This window comes from Lagenorhynchus albirostris, chromosome 7 (genome assembly GCF_949774975.1).
Source record: "Lagenorhynchus albirostris chromosome 7, mLagAlb1.1, whole genome shotgun sequence".
Classification (NCBI taxonomy): domain Eukaryota; kingdom Metazoa; phylum Chordata; class Mammalia; order Artiodactyla; family Delphinidae; genus Lagenorhynchus; species Lagenorhynchus albirostris.
In genome coordinates this window covers 21,711,851-21,728,432 of record NC_083101.1, presented here as the reverse complement: position 1 = coordinate 21,728,432, position 16,582 = coordinate 21,711,851, and the positions used below count along the sequence as shown (strand labels likewise).

The window sequence follows — 16,582 nt, the reverse complement described above, 5'->3', positions numbered from 1 at the left end:
AATACTTGCACTCAGTGAAGACGGCTGCAACAAGGCGTCCTTACACTGGCTCTGCTTCCTTCCCTGCTCTACTCACCTTAGCCCTCACTCCTGCTTCCTGGGATAGCACTCCCTATTGTGAAAAAAATATAAGCCCTCTGCCTCAGGCCCTGCTTTCTGAGAAACCCAAGGTAAGACTCCCATCAAGAAGGGTGAGAAAGATAAGTCTCCGCCCCAGAAGATTCCTCTCTTCATCTCAGCTCCCATCCTTCCCTTCTAGTAAATCTCTTCTCAGCCTCCAAGTGGGAAAGGGAGCCTGCACCTCAGGCACCTGTAGGGTTGACTAATTTCTCCTCTACTCAGAACCAATACTATCTTTAGACAGACCCTAGTCTACTGCTCTCTTTGCCTATGGAAGAGTTTATATCTTTATTAAATCATCCCTTCAGCAGCATTGCCGAGATTCTATGTCACACATTACCTGGTCTTGGGTAAGCCCAGGTCAGCTGACTATAAGTGAGAATAAATGGAGGCAGAGAGAGGAAAACAGGCAAACTTCTGGAGAGACACCAGAGGATCACCTACGGCTGTCTAAAGCACCCCTGGGTCTCTACATCAATGTTTCTCCCTGGAGCACAGATAATTTGAAATCAAAGAAATACTCCAGTTGTGGACATGGGTATCCTGATAGATGCAAAGACCTATCCATTCACCTCCTTGGGTAGCATAATGATGATGTTGGCACCAGTCTTTTATCAGCTTGAACAAGCCCCAAATATTCCTGGCCCTTTCCCTCTCCACTGACCTTCAAAGCCCTAGAGTTCTAGATTCCTCTGCTCATTCCCACATCCCTCTGATACTCACCCCCTGGTCCAGAAGGAAAAGGAAACATCCCACCCCTCACCTTCTCTCTGAGTTGCCAGTAAAGCACATTTCCTTCCCACTCGGGACCTCTTTGCCACCCAAGCAGAGGTTAGAAAGGAAACATGAAAGTTTCCTTTCTTGTTCTTCCTTTTTGCTCATTCACTATGACAACTGCAAATAACATCTCAAAAATGCTATCTGCCTCCAGGCTCTGCCATGCTCTCTGCACAGAGGGACCCAGATCTGATTCTAGGGATGTCAGATATTTCATCCCAAGGAGTAGCATAACAAAATCCGGTTGCTTTTCCCTCCAGGTGTCTACGAATCAGCTGGAAAGACTTCGTTATAAAGGTATCAGCTATTAAACACCCATATCCATGCTGCCCCTTTAAAAGAGATGACTCGGGAGGCTACGCCCTAATTCTAATAGTACCGAAAACTGAAAACATTTCTGGAAGTTCTCTTTGGAACTGACTCCAGGGCACTTTATTCACCACTGACCCTTAACTGAACGATTATCGCATGCCAAGCGTCCTCCCATGCCAGGCACTGGGCTGTGACGATGATCAGAACAGAAGTCCTTCCCTCAGGAACATGGCTTCTAATGGAGGGAGCAAACGTATAAGCAGAAAAATTACAACTTGATAAATATCAGGACAAAGTTGCACACAAGTACCACAAGGTATAGAGAAAGAAGCCACCAACTCTCACTGCAAGACCTGGGGAAGCCGGCTTCGTGGGGGGCATGACCTTCAGGGCTGAATGGCTGAAGAGCGAGGAAGACAGAAGACAGAACAGCAGGTCCAATGCCTGCAAGCGTAAAGGGTGTGGCAGATTCAGACAGAGACGTGTAATGTGCTGGGGAGGAGGAAAGAGGGGAAGCGAGGTTGCAGAGAGAGGAAGGGATCAGACTTGGGAAGACCTGCTCGCTAGACTAAGCGCAGACTTACTCCGACGAGCCTTGGAGGGCTAAAAGCAGGAAGATGATGGGGACTTCCTTTTTTTTTTTTAAACAACTTTATTGGGGTATAATTGCTTTACAATGGTGTGGGGGACTTCTTTTTTTAGAAAGATAACTCTGGTGTATTTTGAAAGAGACACTGGAGGTCACAAGGAAGGAATGTGATACCCTTTACTCAGTGATTACAATACATCAAACACTGATACGTAGGTCTTTATAGATTTGATCACATTTTCCCAGCAGTCATAGGAGGCAATCATAAAATCAATAACGAGTGAACATTTATTGAGTTGTTACTATGGACCAGATAGCATGTACGGTACTTTAAATGTATCATTCATCTAATCTTCAAAATAACACCATGAATTTGACATTATAGTGTCCATTTTACAGGCCTAAGGCTTAGAGAAGTTAAGTAACCTGCCAAAGGTCACACAGCTAGTAAGCAGTGAAGTCAGGATTCAAAACTAGATCTGCCAGACTCCATAGCCCAGAGCCTTTGCACTGAAGTAGCTATTCAGCAAAAAAGTGAAAAGATGAAATAAGGGCACTGGATTTAAAACCGTGAGCAATTCTGAAGGAAAGCAATAGGAGGCAAGAGATAAGGAGTCTAGGCTGACTGCCAGTCTCTGAGCCTGAGAGTCTGAATAGATCGCCTTCTACTGTACTCATAAGAAATATAGGAGGAAGCAGACTGGGTTTGTGAGAAAGAGACGAACGAATTGTGTTTAGAACATGCTAAGTCTGAGTTCATCTACCTGGGTGAAAAAAACAGTCTTGAAGGTCATCAATGGGTAGATGGTAGTTGAATCCCTGGGTGCAGGTGACATGCCCAGGTAGGACATGGAGAGCAGGTGGCATGACAGCAGGGCACTGGGACACATGGAAACCAAAGGGGAAACTAGAGGAGAAAGAGGAATGCAGAAGGAGGTCAGAGGTTGGCTGGGAGAGTGTGATGCCTCGAGAGTCAAGGAAAGAGAAGATCTGAAGGAGTGTCTGCTTCCTCGAACGTTATCTCCCTTCCTTTCTACCAATCCTCCCGACCTCCTCGCTCCCACCCAAGAAGGGCCTGGAGCAGAACATAAGCACTGGGGGCTCGACCTCTTGCTCTCCCCTCACATGGCTCTTTCTTCCCCAGTGGAGGGCACATGGTGCCATGATCAGATCTGAGGTCTGACTTTGGACAGAGGCAGGCAGAGCAGGTCTCTGCCTTGTCCAGTTGTAGGACGTTTAGGCTCCTCTGGCCTAAACAAAGTAGGCCCCCACAGCATCCAACTGAACTCTGCATTGGACTTTGGGGACCAAAGCCTCCGTGGGTTATAAAGTACCTTTGCTTTGCTTTAGATTCTGCATGTGGTGCATGGGTGTGTGCGTGTGTGTGTGTGTATAAATGTACATATATAAAGTTATGTATTTTAGTATTCTATTAGCATCCAGTATTTCTCTGTGGTACTCATCATGTTTGTAACTAAATAATTTTGTGATTAGTTATTTAATGTCTATCTCTCCTGAATGTAAGCTCTATGACAGCGAAGACAAGATCTATCTACCTCTCCAACCCCAGAAACTAATACAGTTGGTTGGACATAGATATTTTTAAAATATTTATTATTTGGTTGACTGGTTGAATAGATTGATAAATGTATGGATAGATAATCAACAATGCTAAATGTTGTGGAAAGGTTAACAGGAAGGAGGACTGGCACTAGACCATGGTCATTAGTGACCTTGAGAGAGAGCAACAGTGAAGTGGGGTGTTGGACGCCTGATTCTCCTTCAGGAAGCTCAGAAGAGAACAGGGTGGGAGGGGACAGAGACAGTGAGCACAGACTGCTCTCTCAGAAGTCCCATTGTGGTCAGGGCCTAGTCTAGTGCACTCTCTTGGTTTCCAATTTTATATCCATTTTCTCTACTTTTGAAAACAGTAAAAGGTCCTACAGAATAAATTCAAGAGACCTTAACAGAATGTCAAGCTCAATGTCATTTCTAGTATCTGCTTTCCAAAGTGATATGACCAGTCTTCTAATATGACTCATAAACTACCTCCAAAGGCAATTCCCAAATAGATTACAAAACCAACACATTTTGATAATAGCAGCATCCCTGAAATGAGGGTATGGCTTCCCAAGGTGACAACTTTAAATAAATGCATGTTTGGCTATAAGAGTTTTGCTATGCTTCCTTTCTTCTTTTTAAGTCATTAGAGTCACATAAAATAGGTAGAAGCAGCATGGCTTAAAGTAGTGCTTTCCTAAAATGCGTTATTCACTTTAGGATGAGTTTTTTGGTGGCACATGAATATATTTTTATATGTTTGCTTTGTATTGATTTTTGTGTATATTTGAAAAAGCCCAGGTGTTCATCAAACTCATGATATCACATATATTACTGTGTCCTTGATCAATAAATTTAAAATTTAAGTTTTAAACATAAGTTGTTTTAAGAAACTTATTAAATTAAAAAATACTTTAGTTCTGGCAAACATTGTCAGGGTGGTCTACAAAGAATTCAAGCTTAGGAAAGTGGTAGGAGACAGCTCGTGGGCTTTCCAGGTCTAAAGGCCTGAGTTCAAATCCTGTCTCTGCCATTTACTAGTCATTGAAAGACCCTGTGAAAGTTGCGTCACTTTTATGAGTCTCAGATTACTCATCTATGAAATGAAAACATCAATACTTCACAGGGTTTTTCTGAGGACAAAATGAAATCAAGCATCAAGGCTCCTAGCAGAGCCGTGGGTGTTTAAGTTGGTGCATGATCAATGGTAGCTATAATGCTTGACGGTCTAAACATTACGCACATATTCAAACAAATCCCAGCCCTGCGGCTATTTGCATAAATGTGCCCATTTATTCCGGCTGACCTTTCTCTTCTATCTGAAATATGTCCAGCTGCAAGTGAGCACTCACTGGGCTGAAGAGGAGGATCGACCACAAAACAGAAGGGCAGGAGCTAACAGGAGGCCTGGAGGCATTTGGACTCGGTCCCTGAGTCGGGTGAGGGGCCCAGAAAGGATCCCAGCAGCCACTCTGTGTTTCCATAGAGATGCTGCTCTTTAGAGAGCCTGGAGTGAGTGAGCGTCCACTTCATCATTATTAACTCAGATTCGAAACGTAAAAAGCCAAACGACCTGTGCAGAATGAAAGCCAGGGACAGTCTTATCAAGAATGGATCAGTCCCTTTGATCTTGAGGTAAACCAACTCACTGAACATCAAGCTTCCACCTGGGGTTTTTCCAGACACTAAAGTAATTGCCTAATTCTCAGCTCTCTGGAGTTTCCAGTCTAAACTGGCCTTAAAAAAAAAAAAAAAAGTCCCACCACCTTGCTGGAGTTCACACTCCATTAAAAACATATACATATCTAACTGAATCACTTTGCTGTACAGCAGAAATTAACACAACATTGTAAATCAACTATACTTCAATAAAATTAAATATATATGTGTGTGTGTGTGTGTATATATATATATATACACACATACACATACACACAGATCTGTCCTATTAATCCAAAGAAATAGGGACTCCAAAAATATTTTTAACTGACAACAACTCACGTAAAGTGAAGATAAATTATTCTACCCAATTTAGAATGAAACACTCATGTATAAAAAGATGGGTAAACAGAATGAAAACAAAGGACAGGGATAGAAGGCATTCACAGGTTAGGCAGAAACGTAAAAGAAGATGGGGAAAAAGCCCAAAAGTGAACATTGAAGGAGGTAAATACAAAATACACAGAGAGATTTGGGACAGAAGGCGAGGTGTGAAGAAATAGGTGAAAAACAGGAAAAAGAAGGAAGGGAGGGCAGCTGAGCGTGAGCCATGGTAACCAGCATCTCTCACTACAGTTCCAGAAGCCTCTCGTACCTACCTACCCAGCGATCATGTGCACTGTGCCATGAATTAATCAGCATGTAAATCGCCCCCTTTATCTGCGGAAATTGAATTTAGCTGCCAATCTTGCTTGAGGGCATAGAGGCCTCCTCACAGAAAGATCACAGCCCTCAGGGAGAAAGGCTTTTCTCTCCTTAAATCAAAGCTTGCATAAACCCATGGCAACAGCTGCAGCTGGAGCCAGAGACTTTGCCAACCGTGGCAGGCTGAGGTTGGTAACTATAATTAGCAGTTACATAACATGTTTGTTCTTCAAAGTGCTCTACAAGCATCAGCTAATTAATGGCTTACTATGCCCCATGCGGATCCACTGGTTTTTCATGGAGTGACTAATCCTGGTGCCCCCACTGAATTCTGATTGGTGGAGGCACAGCAGCTTGAACAATGAAGCAAATATGGCTGAGGGTCCAGAAGCTGGGCCCAGCTCTCTGACCAAGTGACTCCATAGGCAGCTCTGGGCCAAGACCACCTCCCCAGATGTGGAATTCAGCAACCCACGAGGCAGCTGCCTCACTTCCTCCAAATAACTCTTAGAGGTGCTGCTGGAGGTGCAATAATAGTTTGGAATGACCATCAGTCTGGTTCAAAACGGCATTAGCTCTTCTCAATGTCCCCAAGTATGAAGACTGGGACTCTGGAGTCCTTGGCGTTAGTTACAGGTTTGCCCTTGCTTCTCTGTGCAAGTTTGGCCAGTCAATGGGACCTAAAAGAAAGCTGAACTCGATCTCTGGGTTCTCATCCGTGTCTGCCCTTCCTTGTTACTATGATTGCAATCTCTAGCTTACAGCCTGCTGCAGTTGTGGTGGAGAAAAATGAATGTGGGAAATGCATGGCACAGGCAGGGCCTCCGCAGCAGAGATAAGTTCTTCATCTACTCCTGGGATGCTTTACCCAAGGCCTTCAGAGGTCCATGATTTTATAAAATATTATATCCGTATGTGCATTTCTTTGGAGAAAAGTCTATTTACCCTATTGCCCTGTAAATTCCAAGAAGGTAGTGTCCAGCAAAGTACCTCACACACAGTGTATGCTAAATAAACATCTACTGAACAAATTGTTAGATTTCATCAAATTCCTAACCCCCAAATGGTCATGAACCATTCCTCTATGGACAAATAATCACCAGCAGTCTGCCTGTTGTATTTGCTCTGGTTAGACTTTCCTATGGAAAACTTTGATTGGCAACACCCAAGACATTCTTCCATAATTCTGCTACAAAATCAAGCCAGAGACCTAGACCAAAGCGACCTAGAGATTTCACTCTGCAGAGCCAAGCAAGTTAACAGCTTGAAATAAATTCCCAGAGCCATTCAAGACCAGGTGACAACCATTTGTCACACCCACGGCCAACCACCACTAACCTAAGAATCATTGCCTTTTCCCATCTTATTTCTTGGAGGCCGAGGTGTGAAATAAAGCGTGTGGAAGTCTACACTTCTGACTCATGAGAAGATCCTCTTCAAGCAAGGTTAATAATTTCAGTAAAAGACCTAACATGGGCACAGTGGTTTAAACTTCAAAATGCTCCCCATAGATTATCTCATTTGATTCCCTCTCAACAATTATTTGAGGTAGGAAAAGCAGGTTTTATTTTCTCCCTTTTATAGATGAGGGAACTGAGGCTCCCAGAGAATAATGCCTCACCTAATGACACACAGCTAACACATGGCACTGCTAGAACGTGAACTGAAGTCTCAAAACTCCTTTTCACCGGTAATTTCATTTGGGGGTATATATCCAAAAGAATTGAAAGCAAGGTCTCAAAGAGATATTTGTATACCCATGCTCACAGCAGCATTATTCACAATAACCAAAAGGTGGAAGCAACATAACTGTCCATCAATGGACGAATTGATAAGCATGATGTTTATATATATACTACAAAATATTATTCAGCCAGAAAAAAGAAGGAAATCCCACCATTGGCAGCAACATGAATGAACCTCTAGTACATTATGTTAAGTGAAATAAACCAGTCACAGAAGGATAAATACTACCTGATTCTGCTTACATGAGGTCAATTAGTCAAACTCATAGAAACAGAAAGCAGAACGGTGGTACCAGAAGCTGTGGGAAGGGGGAAGTAGGGAGTTACTGTTTAACCCGTAGAGAGTTTCAGTTTTTCAACATGAAAAAGTTCTGGAGATTGGTTGCACAACGTGAATCTACTTAACACTGAAAAAATCGTTAAGTTGGTAGATTTTACGTTGTTCGTATTTTACCACGATTAAAAATAAACATTAAAAACCTAGATATACATTACACCACCTTCTCTCTGAAAAGCTGTCAAATGTGCTTAATTAGGACTTTTAAGTATTCCCCCCCTGAGAAAATGGCTCATGGCGAAAAATCTCTCAGGCAACCAAGCAGAAGAGAGAGGAATCACTGTGATTTAAGGGGGGTTTCAAAAGATTAGATGCATAAAATTTCCTATCCAACTTATTTTCCCAATCCACCCTCTAAATCTTCAGGGTTTAGCTGACAAACCTCAAGCCAGGTACCTGCCCAGGTAAATGGCACAGCCAGGGCAGTACACAGGGTAAGCAACCGAAGGTTTTAGGTTCTGCTGTTTGCTTCCACGAGACAGGAGACCCACAGAATGGAGTCTATACCTGTGCATGACAAAGTACTTGTTCTCCAGATCCCTTTCTCTGTGCAAACAGAAGTGATCTTTCCTCCAGGGCTCTCAAAGCCCTCTTGACAGACATAGTGAGCCATACCGCCCAGTCTGGAGCTGTGATTCCCCACCAGGACCGCATGCTGCACTTCCGGAGGGCGGCCACAGTTGATCTCTGCAATGGGAAGTAGCACAGCACTTGTTATGACCCATGACTTCTACCCCATAATTCACCTTTTAGAAATAAATATCCAGCAATGATAGAGTCTAGTCATATGGGAGAAGAGAAAACACTAACCCCATCAAATAATCCAGTTGCAGGTATTTAAAATAAGATCGTTCAGAAGTAAGGAAAATAGAGATCTCTGAATTTAATAAAATTTATAAACATGCATGTATAGAAAATATTCCAATTATGAGATTATTTATACTACAGAGAATTCCTTGGTCAATGAAATAATCCATCTCAGGGTTATTTTACATATTAAGATTTTCTGGTACCTTTTAGTATGTATCTTCAGATCATTAACTCCTGAGTAGATAATAATGCAAATGCAGTTTTTTGGGGGTTTTTTGCTAACTGAAGAGTAAATGAAATATATACAAAATCTCTGAACTTTTTAAAGCAAATTAATGGGGAAAGTATTTATAGTTTAAACATGCAATATATATGTACCTTTCAAAGAAAAATAAATCAGTTGCATAGAGGGAGACAAACCTGGAATTATAAAATTGACATGAAATTTCTTCTCTGCAACTCTGACTACCAGAAGACACTGGAATATTTACAGAAAACAATCTGAAGGACAGGGATTATGACATTACCATTTTAGACCCAGCCAAACTCTACTTCATATAAGAATAAAAGAGTCATTTTCAGATATTTACAATTTTTAAAAAAATCTATACATATATCTTTTCTGGAAAAAAAATTTAAAAATAACCTCAGACCAGCAAAAAAAAAAAAAAGAATCAGAATAAATGCCCTAAGAAAGGAGAAGGACAGAGCTTTAGAAGAAACACTAGTAAGCAATGAAACCAGCAGGATGTACAGGTAAGTCTCCATAATTATTTAAGTGTGACTGTAGAGCTGGATAGAACTAGCAGTAAAGGATTCTAGAACTAAAGGCTGAACAATGTAAAAAAATTAATAATTTGAAAATTAAATTCCAAACTATTTCAATAAAATCTGGGCAGCGAAGTGAAGAAATAAAACATGCTAAATTTCCCATACAGCAGTGGGGAGCTCATAGACACAATTTTATTCAAGAAAACGTAATAAATATAAAATATAAAGTAACGTAGTCATAATAATTGCAAATGTAATCCAGTTATACCTAAATCCAGAAAGAAAAATACATAACTTTTGGCCTTCATTCTGATTTTTAGTTTTCTCCCCCATCTGCAGAAAGCCAAGAAAATTAAGCACTCTTGATATCCAGACTTTTAAAACATGAGTCCATTTACGGAGATAAAGCATACAAAAACAGAGAAAATGTTACGATCTGTTCCCAACTCCCCATTAACCATTCATGGCATTAGAAATAGGTGGCTTCTCTTAAATGAGCTTCTGATACAGAATTGGTAGATTTACTGTAATTGTACTCTTCTCCAACCCCTTATGGATGTCTGGTCTGTTCTAGAACCCCAGAGTTACTTCCCTGAGGGAGGCCTCTTGGAGCAGGGTTTCATCTGTTGTCACTGGAATTATCATAAGACTCTCAATATAACAGCTCAACCCACCTGACCAGTCACTTGGCTCTGATATTTTTCAAAAAAGAGTTAGGCTCTGGTCAGTGCAGATGCAAATCCTGAGCAGTTATGGGACCAGAATGAGGTGGTCATTAAATAAATCCTCCAACCCTATCTATCTCTCAAGTCCCATGTTTGCTCATAGGAATTTGTTCCCTTCTCATACATGTTGACCAGACACAAGACAAGACCCTTGGCCCTCAGAATGTTTTCCCAACATCAAACCTTTAGACATGTTTACTGGCCCAAAACATTCCAAGACATGAGTATATTTGTGTGTACAGGAGCAACCAACCGAACAGGTGGTTAATGTTTCCTAAGACTGCCCAGTGATTGTTGACATCAAAAACATCTAGTTTAAGCCAGGGTTCAGTTACAGCAGGAAATTAGAGGGATCATCAGTGAATAGATTGAGGGTATAGGTTTATGCAGGTTTATTGACCTTGAAGCTGGAATTCTAAACAGCATATTGGAGAGATATGGGAGGGAACCTGGTGACAGATAGTCAGATTAGGGGAGAAGCATAGATACTAAAGGAATAAGAGTACAGAAGATAACTAAATTGGCTCCTATATTGGACATCACCAAGAATAATGGAAGGCATGGTGGCTTTAGCTGGGACGACAAGATTTTTTTTTTGGCTGTGTTGGGTCTTCGTTGCTGCACGCAGGCTTTCTCTAGTTGCGGTGAGCAGGCTCTAGAGCGCAGGCTCAGTAGTTGCGGCACACGGGCTTAGTTGCTCCCCGGCATGTGGGATCTTCAGGGACCAGGGATCGAACCCGTGTCCCCTGCATTGGCAGGCGGATTCTTAACCACTGCACCACCAGGGAAGTCCCAAGATGTTTTTAAATTAATATTAACTTGGGGGTAGATAAGAAATCAATAGCCTGTCCTCTAGGGACTCAGGTAGATGTCCAGTGGTAGGCAATCTGGACCCAACTCTGTGAGTTCCCATCACAGAGCTATTCGAGTTGGACAGTCCCTTGGCAGGAGATATTTAGAGAGGATTCCGGCGTGGCTTGGATTAAACACATGGTTCTAAACAATAGCTATACAATCTGAATCACCTGGGGAGCTTTTGAACCAATCACCCATGCTGGAGTCTCACACACACATCCCCACCCTCACCCAGAGACAACTCTTCTGAATGAGTAGTACTGAGTTGGGTTCTTGGCATCCACATTTCTACAAAGGTGCAAATTTGATTTGTATGCACATCCGCAGCTGAGAATCTAAATTAAACATTGGTATGAATAGCTACCATTTAGCATCACATGCATCCCAATAGGGCCCCAAGTATATATCATTACTTCTTACAGTAACCCTCCATGGTAGAGATTATTTCCCCCATTTTACAGGTAAAATGGCTCAACACGGTTAAATAAAACATCCAAAGTCACATAGGTAGTCATGTGATGGCTAGGAGCAGAATCCACATCCTTCAGATTCCTTCTCCTACACCCACTGCCTCTCAAGAGCAGCTCCATCTCTGAAAACCTACAGTATATGCCCCCTTTCTACCCCCTTCCACCTTGCTCATCCTCTCTCTCTCCTTGAGGTACACTCTGTCTCCCTGAGACCTAGCAAAATCCTTCCCAGTGATGAATCTGCTCCATGACTAATAGAGGGATCCCTTTTTCCTCTGAACTTTCGTGGCCTATGTTCATTTGTTCATTTATTCATATATTTACTGAGCACCTAGTACATGCCAGACACTATGCTAGTCACTATAGCAGAGAACAAAATTGAAAATATCACTACCCTCGCAGAACTTAGGGGGAGAATAATTAGACAAAAAAAATAAATCAACAAGGTAATTGTAGATTGTAGTAAATGTTATGTAGGAGGAAAGATAACGTGATAGGATAGGAAAGACTTTTTAAATAGAGTGGTCAGGAACGGTTCGAGCTCTCTGAGGAGGTAACATCAGAGTTAGGACCTGAAGGATGAGAATGAACCAGTCATGTCCAGGACCAGAGGAAGAACATTTCAATCAAATGAAATAGCCAATGCAAAGACCCTGAGGCGAGAAAGCTCTTGATGTGCTCCAGAGAGGGAAATGCAACCTGTTGGCTGGAGCACAGTTAGCAAGAGGGAGAGTGGCATGAGATGAAGGTGCAGAGAAGAGCAGAGCCAGGTCACAGAGGGCCTTGTAAGCCTTAGGAAAGAGCCTGGGTTTTATTTAAAAGCAGTGGAATGCCATTGGAGGATTTTAAGCGAGGGAATGAAATAATCTGACTTAGATTTTTAAAAGACCATTTTGACTGTTGGGTAGATAAGGGATGGGAGAACAGGAGTAAAAGGAGAGGTTGGTTAGTGTCTACAGCAGTAGCCCAACAGAAAGAGAGATGAGGTCTTAGATGCACTTGAGAGGTGATGGCGGAGACGGAAAGAAGAGGATGGATTCGAGATGCATCCTGGAAGCAGAACAAGGTTCTTGGTGATAGACTGGATGTGAGAGTGAGAGAAGTAGAATCAAAATACTTATCTATCCTATTCATTTGACCTTTATTTCCTCCTTGAGGATTTTGTGGGTTTGTTTTAATGACTATGTCTTCCCAAATATATGGACAGTTCCTAAAGGGCAGCATCTTTATCTTATAATCCCTTGCTTCCCCACAATGCCTACTTACGATAGTAGTTTTTACATAGTAAATAATAAACAGTTGTTCACTGCTAGCTTGCTACTACTTTATCATTGTTCAAGATGCAATATATGTTACTTCGATATGATCACAACCCCTGAGGAAGGAAACACACATCAGTAAATTGTAAGTATATATAACAAGACAGGAACACATTACCTCTATATTTTGTATCCAAAAGAGGTAACATAGCTACCAGACACCAAGTAGATGAAAGCTGAGAAAAAGACCCACAAAAACTAATACGTATCAGTCTTGTACCAGTGAATTCTGGGAAAGCTGTTTAAACTGCAATAATTTTAATCATAATAGCAGGCATCAAAATCCTACTAAACACAAGGTAGTCTATTAGATATACACTATCTTATTTATTTCTCACAGAAAACCCTACTGCAAGGTAGATGGGTTTTTCTCATGTAGTTTATAGGTACAAAAATGGAGGTCCTAAGAGTCTGTCACATTCAAAAATTACACCACTACTAAAAGACAGAGCCACAGAACTTCCCTGGTGGCACAGTGGTTAGGAATCCACCTGGCAATGCAGGGGACACAGGTTTGAGCTCTGGTGCAGGAAGATCCCACATGCCGCAGAGCAAATAAGCCCGTCTGCCACAACTACTGAGCCTGCACTCTAGAGCCTGCAAGCCACAACTACTGAGCCCACGTGCCACAACTACTGAAGCCCGCACACCTAGAGCCCGTGCTCTGCAACAGACAAGCCACTACAGTGAGAAGCCTGCGCACCACAACAAAGAGTAGCCCCTTCTCGCCACAACAAGAGAAAGCCTGTGCGCAGCAACGAAGACCCAATGCAGCCAAAAAAAAAAGGCAGAGCCAGTATTCAAACCATGGTTTTTGTGACCCCAAAGTCCAGGTCCATTATATCTGGGCAGCTTCACACTGAAAGGGGTCCACTCTAGGCTCTGACTGGGACTGACCTTATAGTCTAGCTAAAACCTCAGAAGAAAAGGTTGCATGAAAAAGCATTTAAATCAGTCTGGAAGGGTTCTATGACAACTCCCTCTGCCCCAATCTTGTCTCCAAGAACTTTCCCAGAGAAGAGAGCTGCTGGAAATGGAATTCCTCTGCCACTGTATTTGCCCTGAAGCCCTCTTGGTAATGATGTTTAACCCTATGACATGGGGGTCTGGCCCAGGTCTTGCCTGGAACATAAGCCCATCACAAATATTCCCACCATGCTTAAGAGAGATGGCAGCCACTGCCACTTCTACTCAGACCAAATGGTACCCAAGAAAGCAGGTGATCTCTATTAAGACATATTCAAAAATCAATCCAACAGATACTGCAATAGGTAATAAAAATATCATTATCACAAGGAAAGAAGCCATTTAAAAACAGTTAACATCCAAAGGAAAGAAAAAAAATAAGCATCACAAATTTTGTATTGCATATGCATAGGGGTGTTCATTAAAGCACACGTTTCTCTGGCTAATTACATTAGGAACAACGTTTGGATCTGCATCAGGAATACAGTCAACTAATTATGAACATGGCCGGGAATTTTTCCTTAGTATCCTATTATCTGTGATTTTAGTCAAATAATCAACTTCAAAATAGGTCTGTCTCCCTGGGGGGCAATGTGTTGTGCCAGTTTCAAGGACGACATTGATATTGTAACTCTGTTTCATATCTTGAAGGTAAAAATGTTTATCCTCACCGCTAGCCTTAAAATTCTACCCAAGAAAATATTCCAGAAGGAAATCTGTTTGACGAAAGGTGTAGGCAATTCATGGCATCTAATCAACAACTGACTGTACCACCAATGACTGCTATTTATGACACATACCAGCACAATCATGTGAGTGATGACAGAAATAACAGAGTAAAATAAGGCTTCATCTAAGACTGTTTTAGAGACCAAAAAATACCAAGCTGAGAAAGAAAAAAGAATGACCAATAATGTCTATAAATTGAGGCAGACATTTTGCCAAATGCTGGGAGAATAAATGATTGACCTATTCCACTTATTGATATTGACCAAAGGGGGGGAAAAAAAAAGATCTTCCCAGAAAAATAAAGTACTAGATGAAAAACTCCAGTAAAAGGGCAGATACAAGTACGAAAATGGAAGAAAATCACATTAAAGCCAGTGTTCATCTTTACCCAACAATAATAGGAAGAAGTCTCTATTGTGCCTTAGGATAAGATCAGAAGGTTTATGTAACACGTGGAATTTAGTGCAACACGGTAGGTGGTAAGGGCCCAAACAGTCTAGGCAGATGAAACCAGAGTCTACACTACATTCATGTTCTAGATCGGATAATTCAGCATTTATACCTATACTTTCTTAATTTATAAAAATGTTCTCTTCCCCTCTTAACAGTAAGCTCTTTGTGGGCTGTGTCTATATTCTATATCCTTAGAATATCCCCTGCAGTCATGTGAGTTATTAATATCATTAGGAACATTAATTTTGGTGAAGTTTATATGTAAGAAATATGGCCTAAGGAATAAGGCTGAAAGCGTAACCTTACGACAAAGTTTCATGTACTTTATGGCATGTTCTGAGTTTGGCCAAATTTAGTTAGACCCTCAATCCAGGATCACTTGGGCATTAAATTACGTACATAACTGATGTTGGGCGTTGGAATCTAACATCACAATATGTGGCTACTTGAATTTAGACAATGTTATCACAGTCATCAAAAGGAAATGGGAGGGTTATAGCATTCCCTGAAGCACAGTCCCAAAAGTGTCGATAGCTTATTAACGGCTGTAACTAAGCCCTTTAGTAACAAAAAGTGTACTTGCCCTTAAGACATTAGAAAGAAAAAAATTACTTTTTGATGGAGTTTTTATTCTAAAGTTTCCCATGAACTTTAACCTCAACTAATAATACATTTCCTTCAGATCGTATTCATAGATCATTTGGAGGAAAAAGAAAATTTTCCGTTTCACATTAAAACACTTACTGTCAACAAATAGTGTCTAATATGGAAACAGCTAGAATCTGAACACTTCAGAAACTGCAGAGGAGGTGATAGGGTAGGTAAAAGCGTGAGTGCTGGAAGAAAAAAAACACGGGTTTATCAGCATGTCTCTTAAAAAGATCTTCCATTCATAGAGGTGAAATGGTTTTTGATGCTTTGAGCTGCATAGGAATTTTTCTTTTTTTAAAAAAATAACATTAAAACTCTTCATTTTAATGTTCTAGCTGTAAACAGAACATTTGAATCAAAAACCAATAAACAGGACTTTCCCGGTGGCACAGTGGTTAAGAATCTGCCTGCCGATGCAGGAGACACGGGTTCGATCCCTGGTCTGGGAAGATCCCACATGCCGTGGAGCAACTAAGCCCGTGTGCCACAACTGAGCCTGCGCTCTAAAGCCCACGAGCCACAACTACTGAAGCCCATGTGCCAGGGTTTCAGCAAGGCTCAGCCACAGGACAAGCTGGGATGCAGTCTGGAAGCCAATTCCACTATGCCTGCCATCATCTGGGCCACCTTTTGGGGGTGATTCACGGTGCTTCTACAGGCCTTAGGTATGCCAGGCACTGTGCCAGGTGCTGAAGAGATGATACTGAAGAAGACTACATGGTCACTGAGCTCCCAGATTTACAGCCCAGTAGGGCAGACTGATAAAAACTATGAAAATAATGATGAATAATATACTTACGTGTTGGGTACTAAGCAAGAGAATGTCAGAGACGACATTTCAGCTGAAACTTGAAAGAGAAGAAGGAACTTCCTGTGCAGAAAGCAGGTAGCCTCCCTCAACAGATGAATGAATAAATAAAATGTGGTATACACATACAGTAGAAAATTATTCAGCCTGAAAAAGGAATGATATTCTTCAAAAGGTACAAACCCCCACTCATAAGATAAATGAGTACTAGGGATGAAATG

At 41.6% G+C, this 16,582-nt stretch overlaps 1 protein-coding gene across 7 annotated transcripts in view; it reads right to left on the bottom strand.

Moving 5' to 3' along the window:
• SUSD1 (sushi domain containing 1) overlaps positions 1 to 16,582 on the bottom strand; it is a 133,694-nt gene that overhangs the window by 86,127 nt on the left and 30,985 nt on the right. For 6 of the 7 annotated variants that reach the window (XM_060154633.1, XM_060154628.1, XM_060154630.1 and 3 more), the window contains exon 6: positions 8,312 to 8,491. In XM_060154633.1, the coding sequence (XP_060010616.1) occupies positions 8,312 to 8,491 (180 nt within the window). The remainder of the gene's footprint in view (positions 1 to 8,311; positions 8,492 to 16,582) is intronic. The other variant, XM_060154632.1, reaches the window with a different exon arrangement.